Genomic DNA, 24,009 nt, shown 5'->3' with positions numbered 1-24,009 from the left:
ATCTTTGATAATAATAAGAATCAATGCAAATATGGGAACATTTTTATCTTCTAAGGCTGGTGTCGAAATACTTTACTTCGCCTTCTCTCATTAATATTTTATGATTGAAAGTTATTTGCTTGAATTTGTGAAAATAAAATTTAACAATATAAAATTATTAGAGTTTGCTTATTCATTCTTTTTGTGTTTAGGGTTAAAAGAGAAAAAATAATGATGTTAGGCAGATATTATTAAGGAAAACATGTAGTAGGGGAAAAACAATAAAATAAAATGTGTATTCTAGAAAGGGAAGAGAGAAAAAAAAATTAAAAGGGCATATAGGACAACTTTAATTTTATTATCCTTCATCTTCTCATTACTTTCAAAAATGCCCTTCTAATTTTTTTTTTCTTCCTGATATGTCTCATCTCATTCGAATTGTCTCGTTCCACATTGAGACACTGATTTTTAATTACTTACAAATTTTGAAAAATTCTGAAAAAAATTCAGAAATGATTCCTATTAAAAAATGAACCTAAAAAACTATAAAATTAAAAAAAAAATCGATTTGGAGGGGTGAAAGAATAGAGGGTTGAGACTTTAATTTGTTTGTCTCGATTAACTCGAACGAAATTTTGAAAATCTCATCCAATACATCCCATTTAACTTATGAGTTAATCATTTTTTACGCTATCACGTTTGTATCGTCTAATATATTAGAAAATATTGTTCAAGACGACTTGTTTATCTCACGATATGCGGTTGTCTCAAAATATTTTGTGAGTTGGTCTCGTTCAACTCTGATACCGAGTTAACTCGGGTGATACGTCTCGGTCTCGGACGAGAATACATACCATGACGTGTACCCAAGACAAGGGTAAAAGGGTAATTTTAGTAAGTGTTAGAAAGTGACCGTTAATTGCCGGTAACTAGACCGATAATCTCCCGCTGACACTTGTGGGAAGTTGGGAACAGAGTCGGAGAGAGAACGAAAAAGAGAAGAGGCCTTCCTTTCTCTTCAAGGCTATAAATACATACCAAACTCACATCTCACTTTGAGTAAATGAAGTCTGCCGTTCGAAACACCTTCTTTGCCCAAATATGTAACTCCATAAACCCTAACCCTAATTTCTCCATTTCTCTTCTCCCTTTTCTTAGATACTCCGCCATTAAACCTCCTCCATCTCTCCATCCTTGTTCTTCGTGTTTCCGAAACGAGAGTTTTCGCCTCTTCTCTGTAACTCCATCTGATACTTTAATGGCGGACGGTGGAGATTCAACTACTTCGTCTTCTTCAGTAGAGAAACAGTTCGAAGAGTTTCGTCTTCAGCTTGAAGAATCTGGAAGCTTACGCGAACGGATTCGAGCAGTATCGATGGAGATGGAATCTGCTATCCGTCTCATGCATTCTGGTCTCCTCCTTGTTCATCAATCTCGTCCTGTTCCAGGTATTGAAGTGGATAGCTTTGTATTAGTTTCTCGATCTCATTTCTAAGGATATGAGCTTAGATTAGTGTTTGATGTTCGTTTTTTTTTTTTTTTCTATTTTTTATTTGGTGATTCAGAGGTTTTAGAAAAGGCTAAGGTTCAGATCGACGTGTTGAAGGAGCTTTACGGTCGTCTTGCAGAAATCCTTGGAGAACGCCCTGGACAGTATTATAGGTTGGTTCTTAGTAATCCACTCGCATTGGTAATGTCCTACCTTACTCTGCTTATTTACAGTTAGAAAACTGTTTTTATTGTTGTTTTTAATTTTTTTTTTTATAGGTTTCATGGAGATTGGAGGAGTGAGACACAGTCAGCGGTCTCAATGCTTGCTTTCCTACATTGGTTAGAAACAGGGAATCTTCTTATGCATTCAGAAGTGGAGGAAAAGCTTGGATGTATGTTTAAATTTTTTCAACATGTTGTCGTTAATTTATTGAGGATTTTATTGATTGAAAAAGTTGGTTGTTCTGCGATGCTAATCACATGTTATGGTAATTTGTTTTTTTGGTTTTTTAAAATTCCAATAATCAAGAACTTTGCTTGCTTTCCTCAAATATGCTTAGGTTCTGTTTGTTATGACTTTTTGGGCTTTGAGCAGGAAAAAACACGTTTGTTGGTACCGGCTTCTGCTTCAACATCTTTTGTGGGCAGCCCAAAACTACGTTTTGAGAAGCTTTGTTGGGGTTGCTTTCTTGCGAGAGCCGCTAATAGAAGCCAACACCAAAAAACATATAGGAGTGAAATGACGATTTCACCCCTTATTCTTCTTAACTCATCGAGTAAACAACACAATCAATTTGAACTCTGTCTACTACGTCTATTAATTTTTTGTCTGCTTCTGTAACAAACGAGATTCTCCTGGAAGCAGCTTCCCAGACTCTGAGTTTCTGCTTTTCCTATACACAGAATCCTGAAGTAGAAACTAGACTCTAACAAACAGGCCCTTGATGTCCCATGATTGGAAAGATTGGAGCTTCTTTCTAATATTTCTCACTTCAGATCCTTAGCTTACTAGAGTGCCCAATTCATCATCAAAACCTTATACCAAAAATTTGGGTTATGCTGTACAAATTATGTTCTTTCATTCCATTATGTCTACACACATTTTTTTTTGTCATTGCAAGTGTGTTCATACCCGCACTCACTACTTAAATGCACGTTCTATTGGTGTTCAAATCTGCTTTCTCTGCTCAATCTATGTTGTATGTAAACAAAGATATACCAAGGGACTTGATTTTGGATATGAGCAGTTACTACATCTATAAGTATATCAAACACAATAAGGAATCAGAGCCGATCCCTGATGTAAACCAATTGTAAGTGGTAACCACTTGTTAATGATAACTCATTTATATCTTCACCACTTATTCACACAATAGTCACAATCCTCATACATGTCTGTTATGTGAATATATCATTTGTAACTCTCCTTCCTGATGCCTGCCAAATTAACTTTCTAGTACTTTGTGTTATATATATATATATATATAGACATATATATTTTTAAATCAATAAAAATCAAATGGAGATTCTTTGTGGCCAATTGCTGTAGAATGGCCAATTACACGTATATTTTTGGGGTGAATATGTTCATGAGATGAGAAAGACCTCATGGTAGACCACCAACTTAGCAAAGTTGTAATATTCTCAATTTGGCTGTTTTTGAAAAAAAATACAACATTGTAGGTCTTTTGCTGAGATGGTATTTTCTTCATCTTGTTATAAGACAACAGTAAGATTGAGTGATTGGCTGTAGTTTATGGAGCTGAATGTTAGGGTATCAAGACAAGTGCATAGGTTGAGCATTACTCTAATGAGGATACTGAAAAAACTAGGAAAGATAACATAGAAATTAACACATTCAAGAAAATGTAGGATTACCCCTAATGGGTGACAAGCTATGGGAAAGTCAATGAGATGGTTTGATCGTTTGCAAAGAAGGCCAACTAAAACTTCAATTGGAAGATGTGCAAATTGAAGGTTTTTAAAGAGAAAGGAAGACCAAAAATAACATGGATTGTAGTGAGAGCAGAACATACTAGAATTAATAGAAGACATGGCTTTAATCAAACTTGAATTGGGGAACAGGGTTTATCTAAATGACTACATATTTTTGGATTAGGCTCTTTTGGTGATAATACTGTTGAACCTTATATATATATATTTAAGAGTCTTGATGAATGTATTTAATGTTTTGTTGTGTAAGTTGCGCATGAAATATTTTTATTTTTTAATGATTGTTTTGATCAATTGTGCAGTGGATGCTTCAGAATTTGGTCTGGACATTGAAGATTATCTCATAGGTGAGCCAAGAATTGGTTTATTATTTTTGTATTTTTTTCCTATCAAGGTTGTTTTCACAAGAAGATAAATATATAATCTCATGGTCATGTTTTATCGGTTGCCCTAGCTAAAAATTGGTTGGTGTGGTTTGATTCTCATCAAACAAGCTGGAAACATTATTTTCCCATTTACAAGTAGTAGGTTTGATTGGTTTCAATTGTGGACTATCTGACTGATGAATCTGTATAAGTTATATATCTGGACAGATAGATAGAGAGAGAGTTCCTTGGGGCCACTCTCTAGGGTCCGGTTGACCTTGGGATTAGTCTCACCCGAAGGATGAGGATACCCACAATTAGCACAAAAAAAAAAAATGTTGTATTTATCTTAGCGGTAGTCGTGTATTGAGTTATCAAGCTGCAAAGACTTTTCTTTCTTTCTTTAGTATTTATTCCAACCCATTCTCACTTTTATTATGTTTATCCTAAGTTAACAAAGAGTCAGTGGATCATCTCCTTGTGTATTATCCCACCTCTAGAGAGGTTTGGGTTTCCTTTCTCCGAGAATTTGAGATTAGATGGGTGATGCCCATCAAGTTGATGAGATTGTTTCAACTGTGGTGCTTCAATTCAATTCCCCTGTATGTGGTTGTTTTCTTTGGACTCTAGCGCCCTTCATAAGTTGTTGGTGTGTATGGAAATAATGCAACAACAAGCTCTTTAAATCAAAAGAAAGTCTCATCATCATCATCATCATCGTTATTGAAGCTTTATGCCAAAGATTCAAGGTCAGGTGAATGAATCTCGTTCCTCCATTCAATTCTGTACAGAGTCATATCCACTTTCATTATCTCTACATGTTCTTTTAGAACTTTCAACTTGTATATTCCTTCTAATTGGGTTTGAAATTGGCTTTGGTGGAACGTGGCCAAATTATCTCAATCGACTCTCTTACTTTATCGACTATTTGAGTTACTCCTACATTTTCTTGAATTCTAATTTATCTTTCCTAGTCTTTCAACTTATCCATTCAACTTCATCATCTCTGCTATACTCAATTTATTAAAATGGTGCTTCTTGATTGGCCAACATTCTGCTCCATAAAGCTTAACTTGTCTTGCTGGCATCTTATAAAAAATTTCTTTTAATTTTATTGATATGTGTCGGTCATGTAGCACTTCAGAAGTGCACCAGTGCACCTCCACTTTAACCATCCGTCTTTGAATCTATGAGTAACATCTTCCTTAATCTTTCCATCTCTATATACAATAGATCCAAGATAAATGTAAATGGTTGTTTTGAGGTATTTCTACACCATCCATTTTTACTAGACATTCCTTTTCATGGATGTCAATATGAACTGTATACCCCACGTACTTCGTCTTGGATTCTTGGTTCTACTTAGTTGAAAGTCCTTTCACTCCAACACCTCTTTCCATTGTTTAGTTTGACTACTTGTCTAGTTACATCAACTAATACTACATTATTTGCAAATTTCATACACCAATAACAGTATTCTCTAGGTGAAAGCCACTGTGTTTCTTGGTCTTCTATTTAATCGAGATATGTAGAGGAATTTGCTTCGAAGGCATACTGTTTAAGTGGCAATGCACCATGTCAACTCTAAACCCCATTTTAATTGTTTTTGTTAGAAGCAAAACAATGTTCTGTAACTATTAAACAAAGCCTTGAATCTCTGATATTTGTTTCTAGACCAGTGATGTTGCTATGGTATCTAGCCAGTTGTCAATGCTATATCCCTTTATATTTCATAATTTAATAGATGTGCTTATGTGTAAGCTTATGTGTAAGCTTTTCTTCTTATGCAGGAGTATGCTTCATGTCCAATGAATTGGTAAGAACCTTTCTGCAAACTACCAAAATATTTGTAACATATAACATGAGTTTTCCATACATTTGTTCTTTTGTTGATAACATCGCATCATCTTGTTCATTATAGCCTATAGGGTTTATCTTCTCTCTGTTTCCAATTCCAATGTTCAATCCTTATTTGTCGAATGTTGATTTCTGCTAGGTTTATCTCAAACTGGTGTTCATTACGGCAAGATTAATCATAAATCCCTTCCTTGCCCTAGCAAATTGGTGTTGTTAAACAGAAAAGTTAGAACTTATTAGACTTTTACTTCCAATTATCTGACCAGTTGTCAAGTAATACTGTGGTTCTCCATTCAATAAAATGGTTTTTATGATTTTGAAATTTTGATGGAAAAGATTTGTTGGTGACTTGGTGTTTTACTGGATTCTCTATTTACTACTTCCTAGTCTTTAATTTCTTGAGAAACCATCAAAAAGACCCGGAGATGCGTAAAACAAGACCTCGAGTTTTTTTTATGAATCTTGAGGACTTGTTTTACAAATCTTGAGGTCTTTTTGACGGTGAATGGGGCTTAGTAAGCCTTTTTTACTCACTATGTTAGTAAGGCTAGGCGGACTCTAATTTCTTCATCCCTTGATGCTCATCATTTTCGTCAATGACTCATCCCAAAAAAAAAAAAGAATTGGGGTGGGCTGAACAAATTTTGTTCAACCATTCAATTGTTGAATGAAATGAAGGGTCAAGATTCATATTAGGAGGTGGTGAAGTCTTTACGTCAGTGGCCAACCAGAAATGCTTCTTTAACTGGGTTTGGACCTGGTGATTTAATGTAAAAGCAGGGTTCCAACAATAATTTTTTTCCCTTTTTATTTTTATTTTTTATCTTTAAAACTTAATTAGTAAGGAAAAAACTAGTTGTTGACATCTTCTGTGGAATTCCACATTAATCTCAATAATGTGGAATTTTTTTTTTCCAAATCTGTCTGCATCTCCAGTTAACATCTTATGTGGAAGTTTTTATTCACATAGACTTTACCGACTAGTTCTAGAGGAATACTGTGGTCACCCATTGAAGAAAATGGCTTCTTCTTGTTTTGAAAAATGTTGATGGGAGAGTTTGTTGGTGTCTGATTGGACTACCTTACCAGATTCTATATGTTCTTATTTTCGTAATCTTTCTAACATGAAGAAAAACCTGTGTTGTTTTTATTTCTAAATTAGAAAAAGAAAATGATGATAGTTGGTGCTTTTGCAGCCCCGTTATGTGGTGAACCAAGTGACAGCAGGGGACTATGATTGCCCAAGAAAGGTGTTGAAGTTCTTAACTGATCTCCATGCGTCATTCCGGATGCTTAATCTCCGAAATGATTTTTTGCGTAAGAAGTTTGATGGTATGTCTTTTATACCAATTCCTCCTTTTTAAGCCACCAAGGCTAGATGCTGGTTTCTCTAACTTGTTGATCAAATTCCCTCTGATTCATGTAAGCTAAAATAAATTCTGAATTTCTCCCATATGTGGCAGGAATGAAGTATGACCTGCGAAGGGTTGAAGAAGTTTACTACGATGTTAAGATCCGAGGCTTGGCAGTCAGTGGGAACTCATCAGGGGACCAAGGTACCCAAACATCGGTCTAGGTGAAGAAAGTATGTTTTACTTTTTTGTCTGAATATTTTGATCTATTTTTTTTTCTTGTTCAAATTTTAAATTTTGACTAAAGTGCCGACCCAATTTAAAAATCAAAATTGAAGGGATCAGGATTAAGAAAGTTTGAACAGTTCTGAGATTTTTAGATTGAACTGCCACGGGGAATAGTTGCTTCAAAAATCAAAATTAAATGTGCAGGGGTGTGGTAGAAAATGGTGGTATAGTCAAAGGCGATCCATTCTATAAGTGATGGACTATGTGTTATATACATATACTAGAGTTTGCCATCCTCTCTAGGGTTAAAGGGGTAAAATAGGAAAAACGATAATTGTAGGGTTATTATTAAAAAAAACTTTGGGGTTGAGAGGGTAAAAGAGGTAAGATAGTAAAGTTAGAGGAGTATTATTGAGAAGGGAATAAGGTAGAGGAGGAGGATAGGAAAGATAATACATATCATTCCGATATGTATTATTGGGATATGCATAAAATCCCAATAGTTGGTAGTTGTGATTACACGATAGGGGATCATGTGTTATTTCTTGAGTCAGGGATGACTATTTGTTACAATATTTTTTACAACACTGCGGAATGCCTTAAGATCTCTTAAAATGAATGACAATCTGCCGTTGTATTAAAAAAGAAAAAAATGTTGTAACTAGTGGTTGTCCTCCAATCTTGACTCTATATCCAATGTTAGCAAGGATTCCTCGTGGATATTGTAGTTGGTATTAAATCCCTCTGGACCTCATGAAACGATGGCTCCGAGGAAGTTGCAATAGAATATATTTAGCCAAATTAATGTTGATTTTTTCAAATATCTGTATTTTTTTTTTCTTTTTTTGTGAGTTTTAATGTAGATAGAAATAAGTTATCCCCTGAGAAGATGAGAGAATTGATGAGTGATTAGCGGCAATACACGCTTTATCAAGGGAAGTTTGTCATTTTAAACGGAGTAGGCCCCTAAATTCCTAGTGACTGTAAAGGTCAATTTCAAGTATCAAAAGTTGTTTTTAATTGATTTTCCAATGAAAATTCAATTCGTAATTTTAATACTGGTTTGAAGTTGAAGACATTCATCACTAGCCCAAATTCTAACCCTCTTGAAACTTAGATATGAAAAATAATCTTAAATCTGAGTAAAAAATTTGTATTTCTGGCCATTTGTTGAGATCCTGACTTGAGAGTAAAAGTTATAATCTAAGCTCTTCATTTTCTAGGCAGTTTGTTTCACTTGAGCATATATAATATAAGATAGGGGCCCAAACAAATTCCTTAGAAATAATGAGACAACTAGAAACATTGAATGGGAACAACAATGAAATTTTGTTTTAGTAATTTAATTTAAATATTTAAAGATCATTTTGTAAAAAAATAATAATCAAAATTTCACCGTTTAATCATCAAGAAAATACAACATTGACTTACGGTCCAGGGTGGTTATCCTAATCTTGCATTTTGCAAGTGGTAGACCTAATATCACCAATTGTAAGGTGTGTGTGTGTGTGTTGTAAAATGCCCTAGTATCATTTGTGTATGGTCTGCAATCATCTAGGGCTAGCCTCCTTAGAAATGCCTACATTCAATCTAATATCCTTTGTAAGGAGCTCTTATGAAGGCTCGGCTTGCCACTAGGCAAATCCCTTGGAGTTATTTGAGGAATTAATGCTCATATTAGGTATCGGTCGCATTGTTAAAAAAAAATTTATTATTTATTTAGAATTTTAAAATAATTAATAAATTAATTACAAAAACAATCTTAATCTTGTACAAATATTGATGATACACAATCACACATTTTCCACATACTATTTTTATCTTAACGAGCAGTCAAGGTCATGGTGAAATCAGTCCGGACTTTCATCCCATTCGCCCAAATCACAGATTCCAAATAAAGCCTCGACATAATACCTGCCATGCGTCGCATATCTGGTTTCTTTTCAACATCCACGTGTACGCAATCCGACGCTAAACGTGTTATAGCCTCCGCCACCTCTACAGGGAACGAATCCCTCAATCTTCCATCCACCCATCTTCGTATCCTTCCTGGTGAGGCTCTTCTCCTGATAAAAGTTCCAAGATCACAACTCCAAAGGGGAATACATCAGAATTCTGTGTAACGATACCTGTGGATTGAAGTTTGGGTGACATGTAACCTTTTTTTTCTTTGAATTTTTTAATATGACTGGCTGATCTATTTAATTTTGATGTTGATGGAGATGAATCAACAGAGATCTCTGTAATGGTGATCTCTCCGTAGAGTTCTGCTGTTTCGAAATGGCAAATCTTTGCATTAAATGAAGGTTGGGTGACTATCAAGCTGGAACTATTGATGTGTTTGTGAACTAGACTTAGATTCCATCCGGTATAATGGGATGTACTCGAGTCCTTGTGTGAGATCTGTTGCGATTTGCATTCTAGATATCCAAGTCGATAGGACTGTAAAACTAGGGTTTCGAAGACAATCGGCTAGATTAGTACCGTTCACATAGTCGTGGATCAAGTAGATCTGATTTCCAGATATACAAGCACCTAAAAGCTTGATCAAGCTGACGTGATGGCTCTTGCAGATCAAGGAGAGTCGTTCATGGATCTGTGATGTTTCGATTGAATGGTGAAATTTGCGTTGGAAGACGATAACGTCTTTTTCGCGGATGGAACATCGCCAGGCGTAGGAGTAGGGAGACGAAGAGAAGGATAAGCACTTGTCGAGGAATCCAGTAGCATTGTAGATTTCTGAGAAAGTGTAGACGTTGGTGCTTGTAGAGGCTTTTGATGAGTCTTTGAGGTTTTCACTTGTGTAGGGATCTTCTGATTTTGCGATTGAAGGGATGGGTGTTTGAGATGTTTGAGAGGGGAGTGTGGTGTGAGCAATTTTGTAGGATTTGGTGTTTCGTGAGGTGTCTGAGGGTTCTGTGTTTTGTGTCGATCGAGGGCTTCGAGTGGTTGGAATACTTCTAGGAGAGGTTGAAGGTGAAGAACTTGGAGTTCTTCGAGGGGTAGAGGCCTTTGAATTGGGCTCTATTACGGTGGGTTTGGTTTTTGGTCCACACATGGAGGGGCACAGAGATTCAATGAGAGAAATATTCAGAAACCCTAACTATAGAAGTTGGTTTTTTTAGAATTTGATAAGTTTAGGCATCAAAATAAGGATTTGGAGATGGAAAAATCATGGAAGGTGGAACTCGGTACCTCGAAATTGCACTGCCTCATTCACATAGACTTTGTCGATGTGACTCGTCTTAAACTCTTGTAAAAATGTCGAGTCGAGTCAATTGACCACATTTTAGATATTGACTCGATTGGGTTACACAGTGAATTGAGGTTGAAGTCGGTGGAATGAGCTTGCCAAGTCAAGTTGATCAAGTTAGCTCAAAAATACATCGAGTCAGGTAAAAAACTTAGACTGAGTTATTTGGTTTTCTACATAGTACTTTGGAGCCTTCTTAGTAATTCGGATTACGGCAAAAATTCGATTAGTGAAAAATTTGATTTCTATTCGATTTTGGATTGCAAAAATCCAGTCATAAATTCAATAAATGAAAAATATGCCGCATATGTTAAAACAAAAATAGAAAATAAGAAAGCAGAATGTTCAAGCACACCCAGGAATAAATAAACAAAGACGTCAAACTATAGATTGTACTAGTTCTCTAATTCTAATTATAGGAAGGATTTTTAAACTAACTAACTAGTATAAAGAAAATGTGTAGTGACCAGTCAAACACTATGCAACAGCAGGTATGCGCGTTCAGGGCACCACCCACAAGATAAACTAATTGTTGACACTCTCCCTTAGTGCATGCTTACTGTCGATTAACTCAAGTGCAGTTCTAAATGCCTCAAAACTTTGATTTTGAAAGTGCGTTGATCTCCGATTTCATGATCTCTTGAAGGGAAGGCATGGAGATTTGTCATATTTATATCTTTTCAAAATCAAAGTTTAAGACATTTAGAACAAGTGCATCTTGTCGGTGGTGCCCTGCACGTGCATACTTGCGGCTGGATAGTGTTTGACTTGGTCACGACACATTTTCTCTATACTAGTTAGTTATGAAATGTGTGAGACATCTTAAGAACTAATTTGTTATTTGTTTTGTTGGTTAGATATTAGTGGAGAACATATAGGAAGTAGTGAATATTTCAATTTCTTTAAAGGTCCCTTCTCTAATTAGAATTAGAGAACTAGTACAAGCTGTAATTTGGCTTCTCTGTTTATTTATTTCTGAGTGTGCTTGAACATATTGTTCTTTCTTATTTTCTATTTTTTTGTCACATGATTCTTACGTGTATTATCCGTTTCATTTAAAAAATTCAGACATATGCTAGTGATGGTGATGAAATTGGTGAAGGTGATGATGGTGCTAATGAGGACATTAAGGTTATTGTTTCATGGATCTTTAAAAGAAGATCAAAGTCAAGGGACAAGTCATCAATTTAGAAAATTAAGAAATAATCTCAAATAAATGTAGAGGACCATGTCATTAATTTTTTAAAGACAAAATGGACATTTGTCACTTAAATAGGTGGCTGCAAAGTCGATTTGTATTACATGTCACAACTTACAAGTGTACACTTTCCAACATACAACAAGTTATAATAACATTTTTTCTTCCATTGAGTTTCATTAAAATTCATAAAAAATGAGTTTTATTCTTTTCAAATTTAAAATACGTGAATTATTCAAAATAGTTTAATAATCAGGAAAGTAATACTTTCATTAAAAAAAAAGAAAAATTTGTGAATTTTTCAAGAATTAAATGGGAGAGTGCTAACTAGGCTTTGTAGAGAAAAATTAAGAGTCATGATAATATGACTCATCAGGTGGCTTACTCTAATGACTCCATGATGCAACAAGTTTGGATATTGTAAATCTGAATGCCTCGGATACACAATGACACTTTCTCATAAAATAGTGTATACGAGGGAACCATGTATCTTGAGACCCAATTTTATGCCTTGGAATACACAATTGCACTTTCCATTCCTGAACTTGTCCACATCATGGAGTCATTTGAGTATGCTATGTGGTGAGTCGAGTTTTAAAGTTAGTTATTCATATTTAAAGAGAATTTTCAAAACAAGGTAAACTTTTGATGAAATTCCTAATTTGACTTAAGTATTCATTTTAGCTCTTAAAACAAGAAGAGATCCCTAATTTTTCAAAGTCATGTTGGTTAAAGTAGTGAGATCATTATTATTATTATTTTTTTCTTTCGAAGTGACAGTCATAATTGATTATAAAGGTGATAATCTCATAGGTTCGCAAGGATCTTGTTACTGTAAATCAATCATCACTTTGAAAAACCTGCAATTTGGATTTTCACGTGTTTGGGATTGAATTGAACAGAACCAAAATTCGAATTTCGTCATGTTGTGCCCACGAAATGGTAAATTAGCCTATTTAAAATTATTTTGAATTTTTCTAATAAATTTGAAACGGAGTTATTTTAGAAATAAGGAGTTGAGTTTTATACCTAAAATGATCTTTCGAAAAAAAGAGTTACACATGACTAAGGAGTTATTTTTGAACCAAAATATTTTCATTTAGTTAGGGTTAAATGAGTCAACTTTCTTTATGATTCATCACTTTACATCCAATAATAGAAGAAAAAAAGACTATCTCATGCAAAGGGAGACTCACACATCATAGAAAGGATTTCCAAGGGTCCTCCAAAACACTGACTACTCACAAATTAGATGTAAGAGTGGTGCACGTGGCATACTTAATTGACCACCTGATGTGACAAGTTTGGGAATCGTAGATCTGCGTTCCTTGAGAAAGATGTTTCCTTTGAGATACATTTTTTATGGGAAAGTTCATCCATACATCCCAAGGAGTGTAGATTGTCACATCAGGGTAATCGATTGAGTTTGGCACGTGGGGTAATCAGATTATCACGATTCTAGATATAAATAAACGTATACACGTCCACGTTTGCACACTCATTGCATTTTGTTTGTTAAAGAAAGTTTTAGCATTTGAAATTTAATTGCGTGGAACCTAAAGTCACTGCAAGTAACACAAATTAGTATAAGGGTAATGATTTTTTGATTCCACCACGTGTCATGTGCTAGAATCATAAATCTTTTTTCTTTAAGGTACAATGCACATATTTATGGGGATGTGTATCCCGAGGCATAAAATTTATGATTCTGGCACATGCCATGTCAAAGAGTATTTTGATATGCCAAGTGGGGGAGTTAGATTATCACGACTCTTAATATAAATGAAAAATGATTTTCTAACTCCCCCCTTTGACATACACCCCCATACTCTTTTGACGTGGCATGTGTTAGAATCATAATTTTATGGGGCTGTGAAGTTACCTATTCTAAGAAAAAATCTATGATTTTGGCACATATCGCATCAGGAGGGTGAGGGGTTCAGGGAATCCCTATTGGATAGTGTTATTAAGACTTGTTTATTTATCGGGCTGGGATTGGCTAGGCTCAATTTATGTTTAGATTCAGACTAAGGCTTGGGAGCTAAGCTTATTGGATGATCCCTATGAGTGGCCAAAGAGAGGGCTTGAACTCAAAATCTCTCCTGTTTTTGGAGGAATGTCTTGGTCATTCCCCCAACGCTTATTTGTTGTGTTAAATCTCTCTTACTTCCCATAAATGCAATAAAACTTGTGGGCGGGATAATTATCACTTGGCCCAGTCCGACCCAATCATTAATGGGTCATAATTAAGACCCGATTAGCACAAACGATTTACGATCTGACCCAACCCAACTCATTGACAGCCATGTATTAAAATTTAAACAGACAAAGCATACTTTCCTTTAATAATTGACATAATGGGATGCGCCAAAAAAATAAAATAATAATAATTAAAATTCAATTAAAATATACAGTGTTGATTGTTGAAGCACTTGCGTCACATCCCAAAGGCGACGCCATTTTCACTAAAATAAAATAAAAAATTCAACAAATAATCTCTAAGAAAAAATATCCAAAAAAACCGTAAAAATGTTTTTTTTTTTTAATTTATTTTTTATTTTTTAAAATCTCGTTAGAGGATAATTACATCTTAACGAGCAGCCAAGGACATCAAGATGAAGTCATTTTGGAGTCCCATCTGATCTTCCCATCTTCTAAAACAGTTTTTATTCTTTTCAAACTTAAAATCCGTGAATTATTCAGAGTAGTTTAATAATACGAAGAATAATACTATCATTGAAAAAAATGAAAAATTTGCAAAATTTTCAAGAATTAAACGGGAGATTGCTAACTAGGTTTTGGAGAGAAAAATTAAGAATCATGAAAAAACCTTGGTGGCCACGCACCGCTCCACGTAGTGGGGTATAGCCTGAGTGCGGTGCTTAGGGACTAGTCTGGTGCCAGCAAGCTGGCCTGGATACCCTTCATTATAAAAAAAAAATAATAATAATATGACTCACCAGGTGGCATACTCAAATGACTACATGACGTGACAAGTTCAGATATCATAGATCTAAACGTCTCAAGATACACGATTACACTTTTCTCATAAAATAGTGTATATCAGGGGAATCATGTATCTCGAGACTCAATTTTATGCCTTGGGAAACAGAATTGCATTTTCCCATAAAGCAGATCTACAGTTCTTGAACTTGTCCATGTCATGGAGTCATTTGAGTATGCCATCTAGCAAGTCAAGTTTTAAAATTATGTATTTCATATTTAAAAGAGAGTTTTCAAACACGATAAACTTTTAACAAAATTCCCAATTTGACTAACTATTCATTTTAGTTACTAAAACAAGAAGAGAGATCACAAGTTTTTCAAAGTCATGATCTCGTTGGTTTAAAATAGTGAGATCATTGTTTATATTTTTTTCTTTCAAAGTGAGTCTTAACTGATTATAAAGGTGACAATCTCGCAGGTTCGCAAGGATCTCGTTACTGTAAATCAATCATCACTTAAAAAAATCTGCGATCTGGATTTTCATATTTTGGGATTGAATTGATCAATGAACCAAAATTCGAATTTCGTCACATTGTGCTCAAGAAACAGTAAATTATCCTATTTTAAATTATGTTGAATATTCTAATAAATTTGAAACGGAGTTATTTTAGGAATGAGGAGTTGAGTTTTATACCTAAAATGATCTTTTAAAAAAAAAGAGTTACACATGACTAAGGAGTTAATTTTGAACCAAAATATTTTCATTTAATTAGAGTTAAATGAGTCAATTTTGTTTATGATTCATCACTTTACATCCAATAATAGAAGAAAAAAATGTATCTCATACAAAGTGAGACCCACACGTCATAGAAATGAGTTCCAAGGGACCTCCACAACACTGATTACTCACAAATTAGATATAAGACTGGTGATAATCTGACTACTGGCATACTTAATTGACTATTTGACGTGACAAGTTTTGGAATCGTAGGTCTGCACTCCTTGAGAAATTGTTTCTCTCAAGATACACTTTTTAATGGGGAAGTGCATCCATATATTCCGAAGAGTGTAGTTCTACGATTTTCAAGCTTGTCATGTCGAGGTAATCGACTGAGTTTGGCACGTGAGGTAATCATATTATCACGATTCTAGATATAAATAAACATACACATGTCCACGTGTGCGCACGCATTGCATTTTGTTTGTTAAAGAAGGTTTTAGCATGTAAAATTTAATTGCGTGGAACCTAAGTCATTGCAAGTAAAACAAATTAGTATAAGGGTAATGATTTTCCGATTTCACCATGTGGCCATTGCCCCCGACGCTTGTTGGTTGTGCTAAACTTCTCTTACTTCATCTACTCTCTTTTTTTCTTTTTTTTTCTGCTAACCGAGTGTCCGGGCCAGCTTGCGCGCACCACAACTAATCTCGGGGAGGACTACCACAGCAACCCATCGCCATGATCCCCCAGTTAAATCATGAGAAAAACTTAAGAGGGGAATCGAACCTGTGACGTGCGCCTAACCCACACTTCACTTGCTCGCCCTTACCACTTAGGCAACCCATGGGTGGGTTACTTCCCCTACTCTCATTATCATAGTAAAAAAATTTGTAGTGGTTTGAATTCCATGGCTCATGTTAAATGACTTAGATAAAAAACATGTAATCTCCACCGTCAAAAAAAAAAAAATTCAACGATCAAGATTTATGTTTACCTTGGAGAAATGAGATATATCCTTGGGATATATATTTAATCTCAATCGTTGAATTTCTATTATAACAGTTGGGATTGTATTTATATGAATCATTTTTTCCATAAATGAAAGAAAACTTGTGGGCGGGTTATTTATCACTTGGCCCAGCCCGGCCCGACCCAATCATTAATGGGTCAGAATTAAGACCCAATTAGCACAAACGATTTACGATCTGACCCAACCCAACTCATTGACGGCCATGTATTAAAATTTAAACAAACAAAGCATACTTTCCTTTAATAATTGACATAATGGGATGCGCCAAAAAAAAAAAAAATTAAAATTCAATTAAAATATACAGTGTTGAAGCACTTGCGTCACATCCCAAAGGCGACGCCATTTTCACTAAAATACAAGTTAAAAATAAATAAAAAATTCAACAAATAATCTCAAAGAAAAAACATCCGAAAAAACCGTAAAAATGTTTTTTTTTTATTTTTAAATCTCGTTAGAGGATAATTACATCTTAACGAGGAGCGAAGGACATCGTGAAGTCAGTTGGGAGTCTCATCTGATCTGCCCATCTTCTAGATTCCAAATAAAGCTTCGAAATCTTCCCTGCCACGCGTCGCATATCTGGTCTCTTTTCAGCATCCACGTGTACGCAATCCAGAGCTAAACGTGTCAACTTCTCAGCCACCTCTACTGGAAACGAATCCTTCAATCTTCGATCAACCCATCTCCGTAACCTTCCTGGTTCTTGAGATTCAATCGCCTCTCTCGCTGTTTCGATCACAGAAATCTTCATGTAATCTTTTGTCTCTTTGTCGATTTTGTACTTGAGAGGTTCTTCTCCTGATAAGAGTTCCAAGATCACAATTCCGAAGGCGAACACATCAGATTTCTGCTTTGCGACACCAGTAGATTGAAATTCGGGCGACATATAACCTATTGTTCCTTCGAATTTCATGATTCCACTATCTGATCTCTTTAATTTTGATGTTGTTGGAGTTGAATCATCAGAGATCTCTGTAATTTCTTGGTTCGGTTCTTGTTCTTGTTTTTGTTGTTCTTGATGTCTAACGATCTCTCCGCGGAGTTCTGAGGTACCAAAATGGCAAATTTTCGCATTAAACGAAGGTTCGGTGACAATCACACTTGAACTCTTGATGTAATTGTGAACGAGACTTAGATTCAATCCTGTGTAATGATGGATATACTCGAGTCCTTGTGCGAGATCTGTAGCGATTTGCATTCTCGAGATCCAAGTTGAGAGGACTGTAAAACCAGGGTTTTTAGGATTTCGGAGACAATTAGCGAGATTAGCACCATCAACGTAGTCGTATACGAGGTAGATATGTTCTTCAGAGTTAGAAGCACCGAGAAGCTTAATCAAGCTGATGTGATGGCTCTTACATATCAAGGAGAGCCGTTCACGAAGCTGTGATGTTTCGATCGAACGGCGGAACTTGCGTTTGAAGACGATCACATCTTTGCCTCGAATCGAGCATCTCCAAGCGGAAGAAGAAGAGGAAGAGAAGCGCTTCGCGAGGAAGTTGTTTGTAGCGTTACAGATTTCGGATAAATCGTAGATAACGACGTTTTCGCGGATGGAGCATCGCCAGGTGGAGGAGTAGGGAGACGAAGAGGAGGATAAGCGCTTGTCGAGGAATCCAGTAGCGTTGCAGGTTTCTGAGAAGTTGGTGCTTGTAGAAGCTTTTGCTGAGTCTCTGAGGTTTTCGCTTGTGGAGGGGTCTTCTGAAGGGATGGTGTTTGAGATGTTTGAGAGGAAAGTGAAGTGTGACCAGTTTTGAAGGATTTGGTGTTTCGTGAGGTCTCTGTGTTTGGTGTCGATCGAGGGCTTCGAGGAGAGGTTGAAGTTGAAGAACCTGGACTTCTTCGAGGGGTTGGGGCCTTCGAATTCGGCTCTATTACGGTGGGTTTGGTTTTTCGTCCACACATGGATGGACACATAGACATCGAATGAGATAAATATTTAGAAACCCTACCTTTGGAAAGAAGTTAGGATTTTGAGAATTTGGTAAGTTTAGGTATCCAAATAAGAATTTGGAGATGGAAAAAATCGTGGAAGGTGGAACTTGATACCATGAAATTGCATCGTCTCATTCACATGTATTTTTGTTTTGTTTGAAAAAATTATATGTAAATTTGCTGATGCTGAATTAAATTGATGAAATTGAGAAAAAGTTGTTGTTACTAAAATAATTTATTGCATTGAATATATTGTTTGATAACATGTTATCTAATTATACTGTTGAGATGTTGAACTGTTTGGTAACTTGTTGTCTAAAAATTATTAAATAAAATTAAAAATAATATTGAAAAATATATTATTTATTTGATATAAATACTAATATGTTAACAATAATTATAAACATAAGAAATAAAAGTAAAAAATTCAATTTCATTTTTTCTTTACTGACCTACTTAATATCTATTAAATAAATAATAAATAATTTAATAAAAATTTAATTTCTTATAATGCCCGTTGGGATATCTTACTTGGTTGGGTTTGGGAGTTAATTTGAGAAGAGACTCTGGTATGTAGGTCCCTAGTGGGTTGCTCATATTTATGATACTAATAAGTTTTGGAAACGGTTTACCATGTATGTATATTTAACTTGGTTGGGTTTGATAAATTCTCTACCAACTAGGAGGTAAGATTCCAATTAAGCAATTAATCCTATGCAAAATGTAGAACAATTCACATGGATTTACACCAATAATATCATAGGTGTAGACACCTTGATATTGCACAACCATAGAGCCCGAGAATTGAGAGATCGAGAAAGAGCTAGAAATGGTAAAAATAGAATAGAGATAGAAAATTGAAAATTCTCATTGCCCATGTTACCCTCAAATCGAGTCAACTCAACTTAACTCAATTCAACTCAATCATTAATTCACCATTCAATCACCTAAATACATCTAATCAAAGCCCAAATTGAATCAACTCGACTCAACACAATCCAACTTTCCATAAACACCAACACAACTGGCCCCCACTTTATCATATCTCAGTTATCATACCTACTTCCATCACAATTTTCTCCTTCTCCAACTACAAACATACCCTCTCTTAACCTCTCACACCAATCAGACTTTCACTTCCAAGTATCTGACCAGTTGTCAAGTAATACTGTGGCTCTCCATTCAATAAAATGGTTTTTATGATTTTGAAATTTCGATGGTGTTTTACTGGAATCTCTATTTACTACTTCCAAGTCTTTAATTTCTTGAGAAATCATTTCCTTCCTAATAAGATAGTGAGGAAAAAGGCCTTATTAAGGCTCATCAACTATCAAAAAGACCCTGAGATGCGTAAAAGAAGACCTCGAGTTTTGTTATGAATCTTGAGGACTTGTTTTTTAAATCTCGAGGTCTTTTTGACGATGAATAGGGCTTAGTAAGCCTTTTTTCCTCACTATGTTAGTAAGCCTAGTCGGAGTCTAATTTCTTCATCCCTCGACACTCATAATTTTCGTCAATGACTCATCCAAAAAAAAATTTGGGGTGGGCTGAACAAATCTTGTTCTACCATTCAATTGTTGAATGAAATGAAGGGTCAAGATTCATATTAGGAGGTGGTGAAGTCTTTACGTCAGTGACCAACCAGACATGACTTTACCAACTAGTTCTAGAGGAATACCGTGGCCACCCATTGAAGAAACTGGCTTCTTGTTGTTTTGAAAATGTTGATGGGAGAGTTTGTTGGTGTCTGATTGGATCACCTTACCGGATTCTATATGTTCTTATTTTCTTAATCCTTCTAACACGAAGAAAAACCTGTGTTGTTTTTAATTCTTAATTAGAAAAAGAAAACGATGATGGTTGGTGCTTTTGCAGCCCCGTTATGTGGTGAACCAAGTGACAGCAGGGGACTATGATTGCCCAAGAAAGGTGTTGAAGTTCTTAACCGATCTCCATGCGTCATTCCGGATGCTTAATCTCCGAAATGATTTTTTGCGTAAGAAGTTTGATGGTATGTCTTTTATACCAATTCCTCCTTTTTAAGCCACCAAGGCTAGATGCTGGTTTCTCTAACTTGTTGATCAAATTCCCTCTGATTCATGTAAGCTAAAATAAATTCTGAATTTCTCCCATATGTGGCAGGAATGAAGTATGACCTGAGAAGGGTTGAAGAAGTTTACTACGATGTTAAGATCCGAGGCTTGGCAGTCAGTGGGAACTCATCAGGGGACCAAGGTACCCAAACATCGGTCTAGGTGAAGAAAGTATTTTTAGCTTTTTTGTCTGAATATTTTGATCTATTTTTTTTTTCTTGTTTCAAATTTTAAATTTTATTTAAAAATCAAAATTGAAGGGATCATTGTAGCTTGGAGGAGACGACGTTTATCCCTCACAAATGGATCTTGCTACGTGTTTTATTATATATATATGATCAAGTTCCTTGATCTTCATGAGTAGATAAAATCCAATGGTTGGGATGATATATATCATCCCAATATGTATTATTGGGATATGCATAAAATCCCAACCATTGGTAATTGTGATTACACGATAGGGGATCATGTGTTATTTCTTGAGTCAGTGGAATGGGTCGTCATTAAGGGACGGCTATTCGTTATAATATTTTTTACTACACTGCTGAATGCCTTCGGATCTTGTAAAATGGATGACAAGCTGCCATTTAAAAAAAAAAATGTTGTAACAAGTGGTTGTCCTCCAATCTTGACTCTATATCCAATGCTAGCAAGGATTCCTCGTGGATATTGTAGTTAGTATTATATCCCTCTAGACCTCATGAAATGATGGCTCCAAGGAAGTTGCAATAGAATATATCTGCCAAATTAATGTTGATTTTTTTCAAATATCTGTATTTTTTTTTAGAGTTTAATGTAGATAGAAATAAGTTATCCCTTGAGAAGATGAGAGAATTGATGAGTGATTTGCGGCAATACATGCTTTATCAAGGGAAGTTCGTCATTTTAAACGTAGTAGGCCCCTAAATTCCAAGAGACTGTAAAGGTCAATTTCAAGTGTCGCAAGTTGTTTTTAATTGATTTTCCAATGAAAATTCAATTTGTAATTCTAACTTTATACTTGTTTGATGTTGAAGACATTCATCACAAGCCCAAATTATAACCCTCTTGAAACTTAGCTATGAAAGATAATCTTAAATCTGAGTAAAATTTTTGTATTTCTGGCCATTTGTTGAGATCCTGACTTGAGAGTAAAAGTTATAATCTAAGCTCTTCTTTGTCTAGGTAGTTTGTTTCACTTGAGCATGTATAATATAAGACAGAGGTCCAAACAAAATCCTTAGAAATAATGAGACAACTAGAAACATTGAAAGGGAACAACAAAGAAATTTTGTTTTAGTAATTTAATCTAAATATTTAAAGATCATCTTGTGAAAAAAAAATAATCAAAATTTCACCATTTAATCATTAAGAAAATACAACATTGACTTATGGTCCTGGAAGGTTATCCTCACCTAATATCACCAATTGTATAAGAGGGTTATTTGAGGAATTAATGCTCATATTAGGTATCGGTCGAAATTACTGTCGCATTGTTAAAAAAAAAAAAAAAAAAAAAAATATTATTTATTTAGAATTTTAAAATAATTAATTACAAAAACAATCTTAACCTTGTACAAATATTGATGACACACAATTACACATTTTCCACCCCTCTATTTTTATCTCAACGAGCAGTCAAGGACATGGTGAAATCAGTCCGGACTTTCATCCCATTAGCCCAAATCACAGATTCCAAATAAAGCCTCGACATAATACCTGCCACGCGTCGCATATCTGGTCTCTTTTCAACATCCACGTGTACGCAATCCAACGCTAAACGTGTCATAGCCTCCGCCACCTCTACAGGGAACGAATCCCTCAATCTTCCATCCACCCATCTTCGTATCCTTCCTGGTTCATCAGATTCAATCGCCTCTCTTGCTGTTTCAATCACTGAAATCTTCTTGTTTTCTTTCGTCTCCTTATCGATCCTATACTTGAGAGGCTCTTCTCCTGATAAAAGTTCCAAGATCACAACTCCAAAGGCGAACAAATCAGATTTCTGCGTTATGATACCTGTGGATTGAAATTCGGGCGACAAGTAACCTTTTTTTTCTTCGAATTTCTTAATCTGACTGTCTGATCTGTTTAATTTTGATGTTGATGGAGATGAATCATCAGAGATCTCTGTAATGGTGATCTCTCCGCAGAGTTCTGCTGCTCCGAAATGGCAAATCTTCGCATTAAACGATGGTTGGGTGACTATCAAGCTGGAACTCTTGATGTGTTTGTGAACTAGACTTAGATTCCATCCTGTATAATGGTGGATGTACTCGAGTCCTTGTGCGAGATCTGTTGCGATTTGCATTCTCGATATCCAAGTCGATAGGACTGTAAAACTAGGGTTTCTAGGGTTTCGAAGACAATCGGCTAGATTAGTACCGTTCACATAGTCGTAGATCAAATAGATATGATTTCCAGATATACAAGCACCTAAAAGCTTGATCAAGCTGACGTGATGGCTCTTGCAGATCAAGGAGAGTCGTTCATGGATCTGTGATGTTTCGATCGAATGTTGGAATTTGCGTTGGAAGACGATAACGTCTTTTTCGCGGATGGAACATCGCCAGGAGTTGGAGTACAGAGACGAAGAGAAGGATAAGCGCTTGTCGAGGAATCCAGTAGCGGTGCAGATTTCTGAGAAAGTGTAGACGTTGGTGCTTGTAGAAGCTTTTGATGAGTCTTCGAGGTTTTCGCTTGTGGAGGGATCTTCTGATTCTGCGATTGAAGGGATGGGTGTTTTAGATGTTTGAGAGGGGAGTGTGGTGTGAGCAGTTTTGTAGGATTTAGTGTTTCGTGAGGTGTCTGAGGGTTCTGTGTTTCGTGTCGATCGAGGGCTTCGAGAGGTTGGAATACTTCGAGGAGAGGTTGAAGTCGAAGAACTTGGAGTTCTTCGAGGGGTTGAGGCCTTTGAACTGGGCTCTATTACGGTGGGTTTGGTTTTTGGTCCACACATGGATGGACACAGATATCGCATGAGAGAAATATTCAGAAACCCTAACCGTAGAAAGAAGTTAGGTTTTTGAGAATTTGATAAGTTTAGGTATCAAAATAAGGATTTGGAGATGGAAAAATCGTGGAAGGTGGAACTCGGTACCGCGAAATTGCAACGCTTCATTCACATAGACTTTGTCGATGTGAGTCGTCTTAAATTCTTGTAAAAATGTCGAGACGACTCGATTGACCACATTTTAGATATCGACTCGATTGGGTTACACAGTGAGTTGAGGTTGAAGTCAACGGAACGAGCTTGCCAAGTCAAGTTGATCGAGTTAGCTAAAAAATACACCGAGTCAGGTAAAAAACTTGACCGAGTTATTTGGTTTTCTAAATAATACTTTGGAGCCTTGTTAGTAATTTCGGATTACGGTAAAATTCGATTAGTGAAAACTTTGAGTTCTATTTGATTTTAGATTGCATTCCAGTAAAATATTCGATAAATGAAAAATATGCCGCATATGTTGACACAAAAATAGAAAATAAGAGAGATAAGTATGTTCAAGCACACCTAAGAATAAATAAACAGGAAAGTCAAACTATAGATTGTACTTGTTCTTTAATTCTAATTATAAAAAGGATTTTTGAATAAATTAAAATATTCCCTACTTCCTACATGTTCTCTATTA

The 24,009-nt window shown here is 35.6% G+C and overlaps 3 protein-coding genes and 1 pseudogene across 5 annotated transcripts; 1 reads left to right on the top strand and 3 right to left on the bottom strand.

Annotated features, from left to right (window-relative positions):
- Positions 1–951: 951 nt before the first annotated feature.
- LOC147384785 (Translin family protein) lies at positions 952–20,609 on the top strand. 3 transcript variants are annotated; one of them, XR_015172643.1, is made up of 8 exons: positions 958–1,427; positions 1,545–1,641; positions 1,747–1,862; positions 3,726–3,770; positions 5,579–5,604; positions 6,842–6,977; positions 7,109–9,531; positions 9,799–14,233. XR_015172643.1 is itself a non-coding variant. In XM_086425624.1 (7 exons), the coding sequence occupies exons 1-7, from the start codon at positions 1,043–1,045 to the stop codon at positions 20,561–20,563; spliced, it is 918 nt and encodes a 305-aa protein (XP_086281750.1). In that variant the 5' UTR covers positions 952–1,042; the 3' UTR covers positions 20,564–20,609. The 3 variants fall into 3 exon arrangements, 2 of the variants coding, with proteins under 2 accessions (XP_086281750.1, XP_086281749.1); XM_086425624.1 differs by lacking the exons at positions 6,842–6,977; positions 7,109–9,531; positions 9,799–14,233 and adding exons at positions 20,184–20,319; positions 20,451–20,609 and having other exon boundaries at positions 952–1,427; XM_086425623.1 differs by having other exon boundaries at positions 7,109–14,233.
- LOC147384787 (lysM domain receptor-like kinase 3) lies at positions 8,933–10,283 on the bottom strand (annotated as a pseudogene).
- Positions 16,643–18,309, bottom strand: LOC147384786 (lysM domain receptor-like kinase 3; the record flags this gene model as incomplete). The annotated part of the gene is made up of 1 exon (XM_086426484.1): positions 16,643–18,309. A coding segment is annotated over one exon (1,467 nt), but the record flags the coding sequence as incomplete, so codon positions are not given.
- A 1,298-nt stretch (positions 20,610–21,907) lies between the features above and the next one.
- LOC147384784 (lysM domain receptor-like kinase 3) lies at positions 21,908–23,513 on the bottom strand. The gene has a single exon (XM_086425674.1). It carries the CDS (start codon positions 23,358–23,360, stop codon positions 22,008–22,010), a length of 1,353 nt encoding a protein of 450 aa, XP_086281800.1. The 5' UTR covers positions 23,361–23,513; the 3' UTR covers positions 21,908–22,007.
- Between the last annotated feature and the right edge of the window lie 496 nt (positions 23,514–24,009).

Source organism: Akebia trifoliata, chromosome 15 (assembly GCF_017979445.1).
Source record: "Akebia trifoliata isolate Shusen 1 chromosome 15, ASM1797944v1, whole genome shotgun sequence".
Taxonomy (NCBI): Eukaryota; Viridiplantae; Streptophyta; class Magnoliopsida; order Ranunculales; family Lardizabalaceae; genus Akebia; species Akebia trifoliata.
The sequence above is the reverse complement of the archived record's forward strand: the minus strand, read 5'-3'. Positions and strand labels throughout refer to the sequence as shown.

What these genes read in the sequence shown, in the direction of transcription:
- LOC147384785 (XM_086425624.1), top strand. Translation starts at nt 1,043, where the DNA reads ATGAAGTCTGCCGTTCGAAACACCTTCTTTGCCCAAATATGTAACTCC. An exon ending in TCAATCTCGTCCTGTTCCAG is followed by an intron (nt 1,428 to 1,544) that starts GTATTGAAGTGG and finishes TTGGTGATTCAG; the next exon opens with AGGTTTTAGAAAAGGCTAAG. An exon ending in CGCCCTGGACAGTATTATAG is followed by an intron (nt 1,642 to 1,746) that starts GTTGGTTCTTAG and finishes TTTTTTTTATAG; the next exon opens with GTTTCATGGAGATTGGAGGA.
- LOC147384784 (XM_086425674.1), bottom strand. Translation starts at nt 23,360, where the DNA reads ATGCGATATCTGTGTCCATCCATGTGTGGACCAAAAACCAAACCCACC.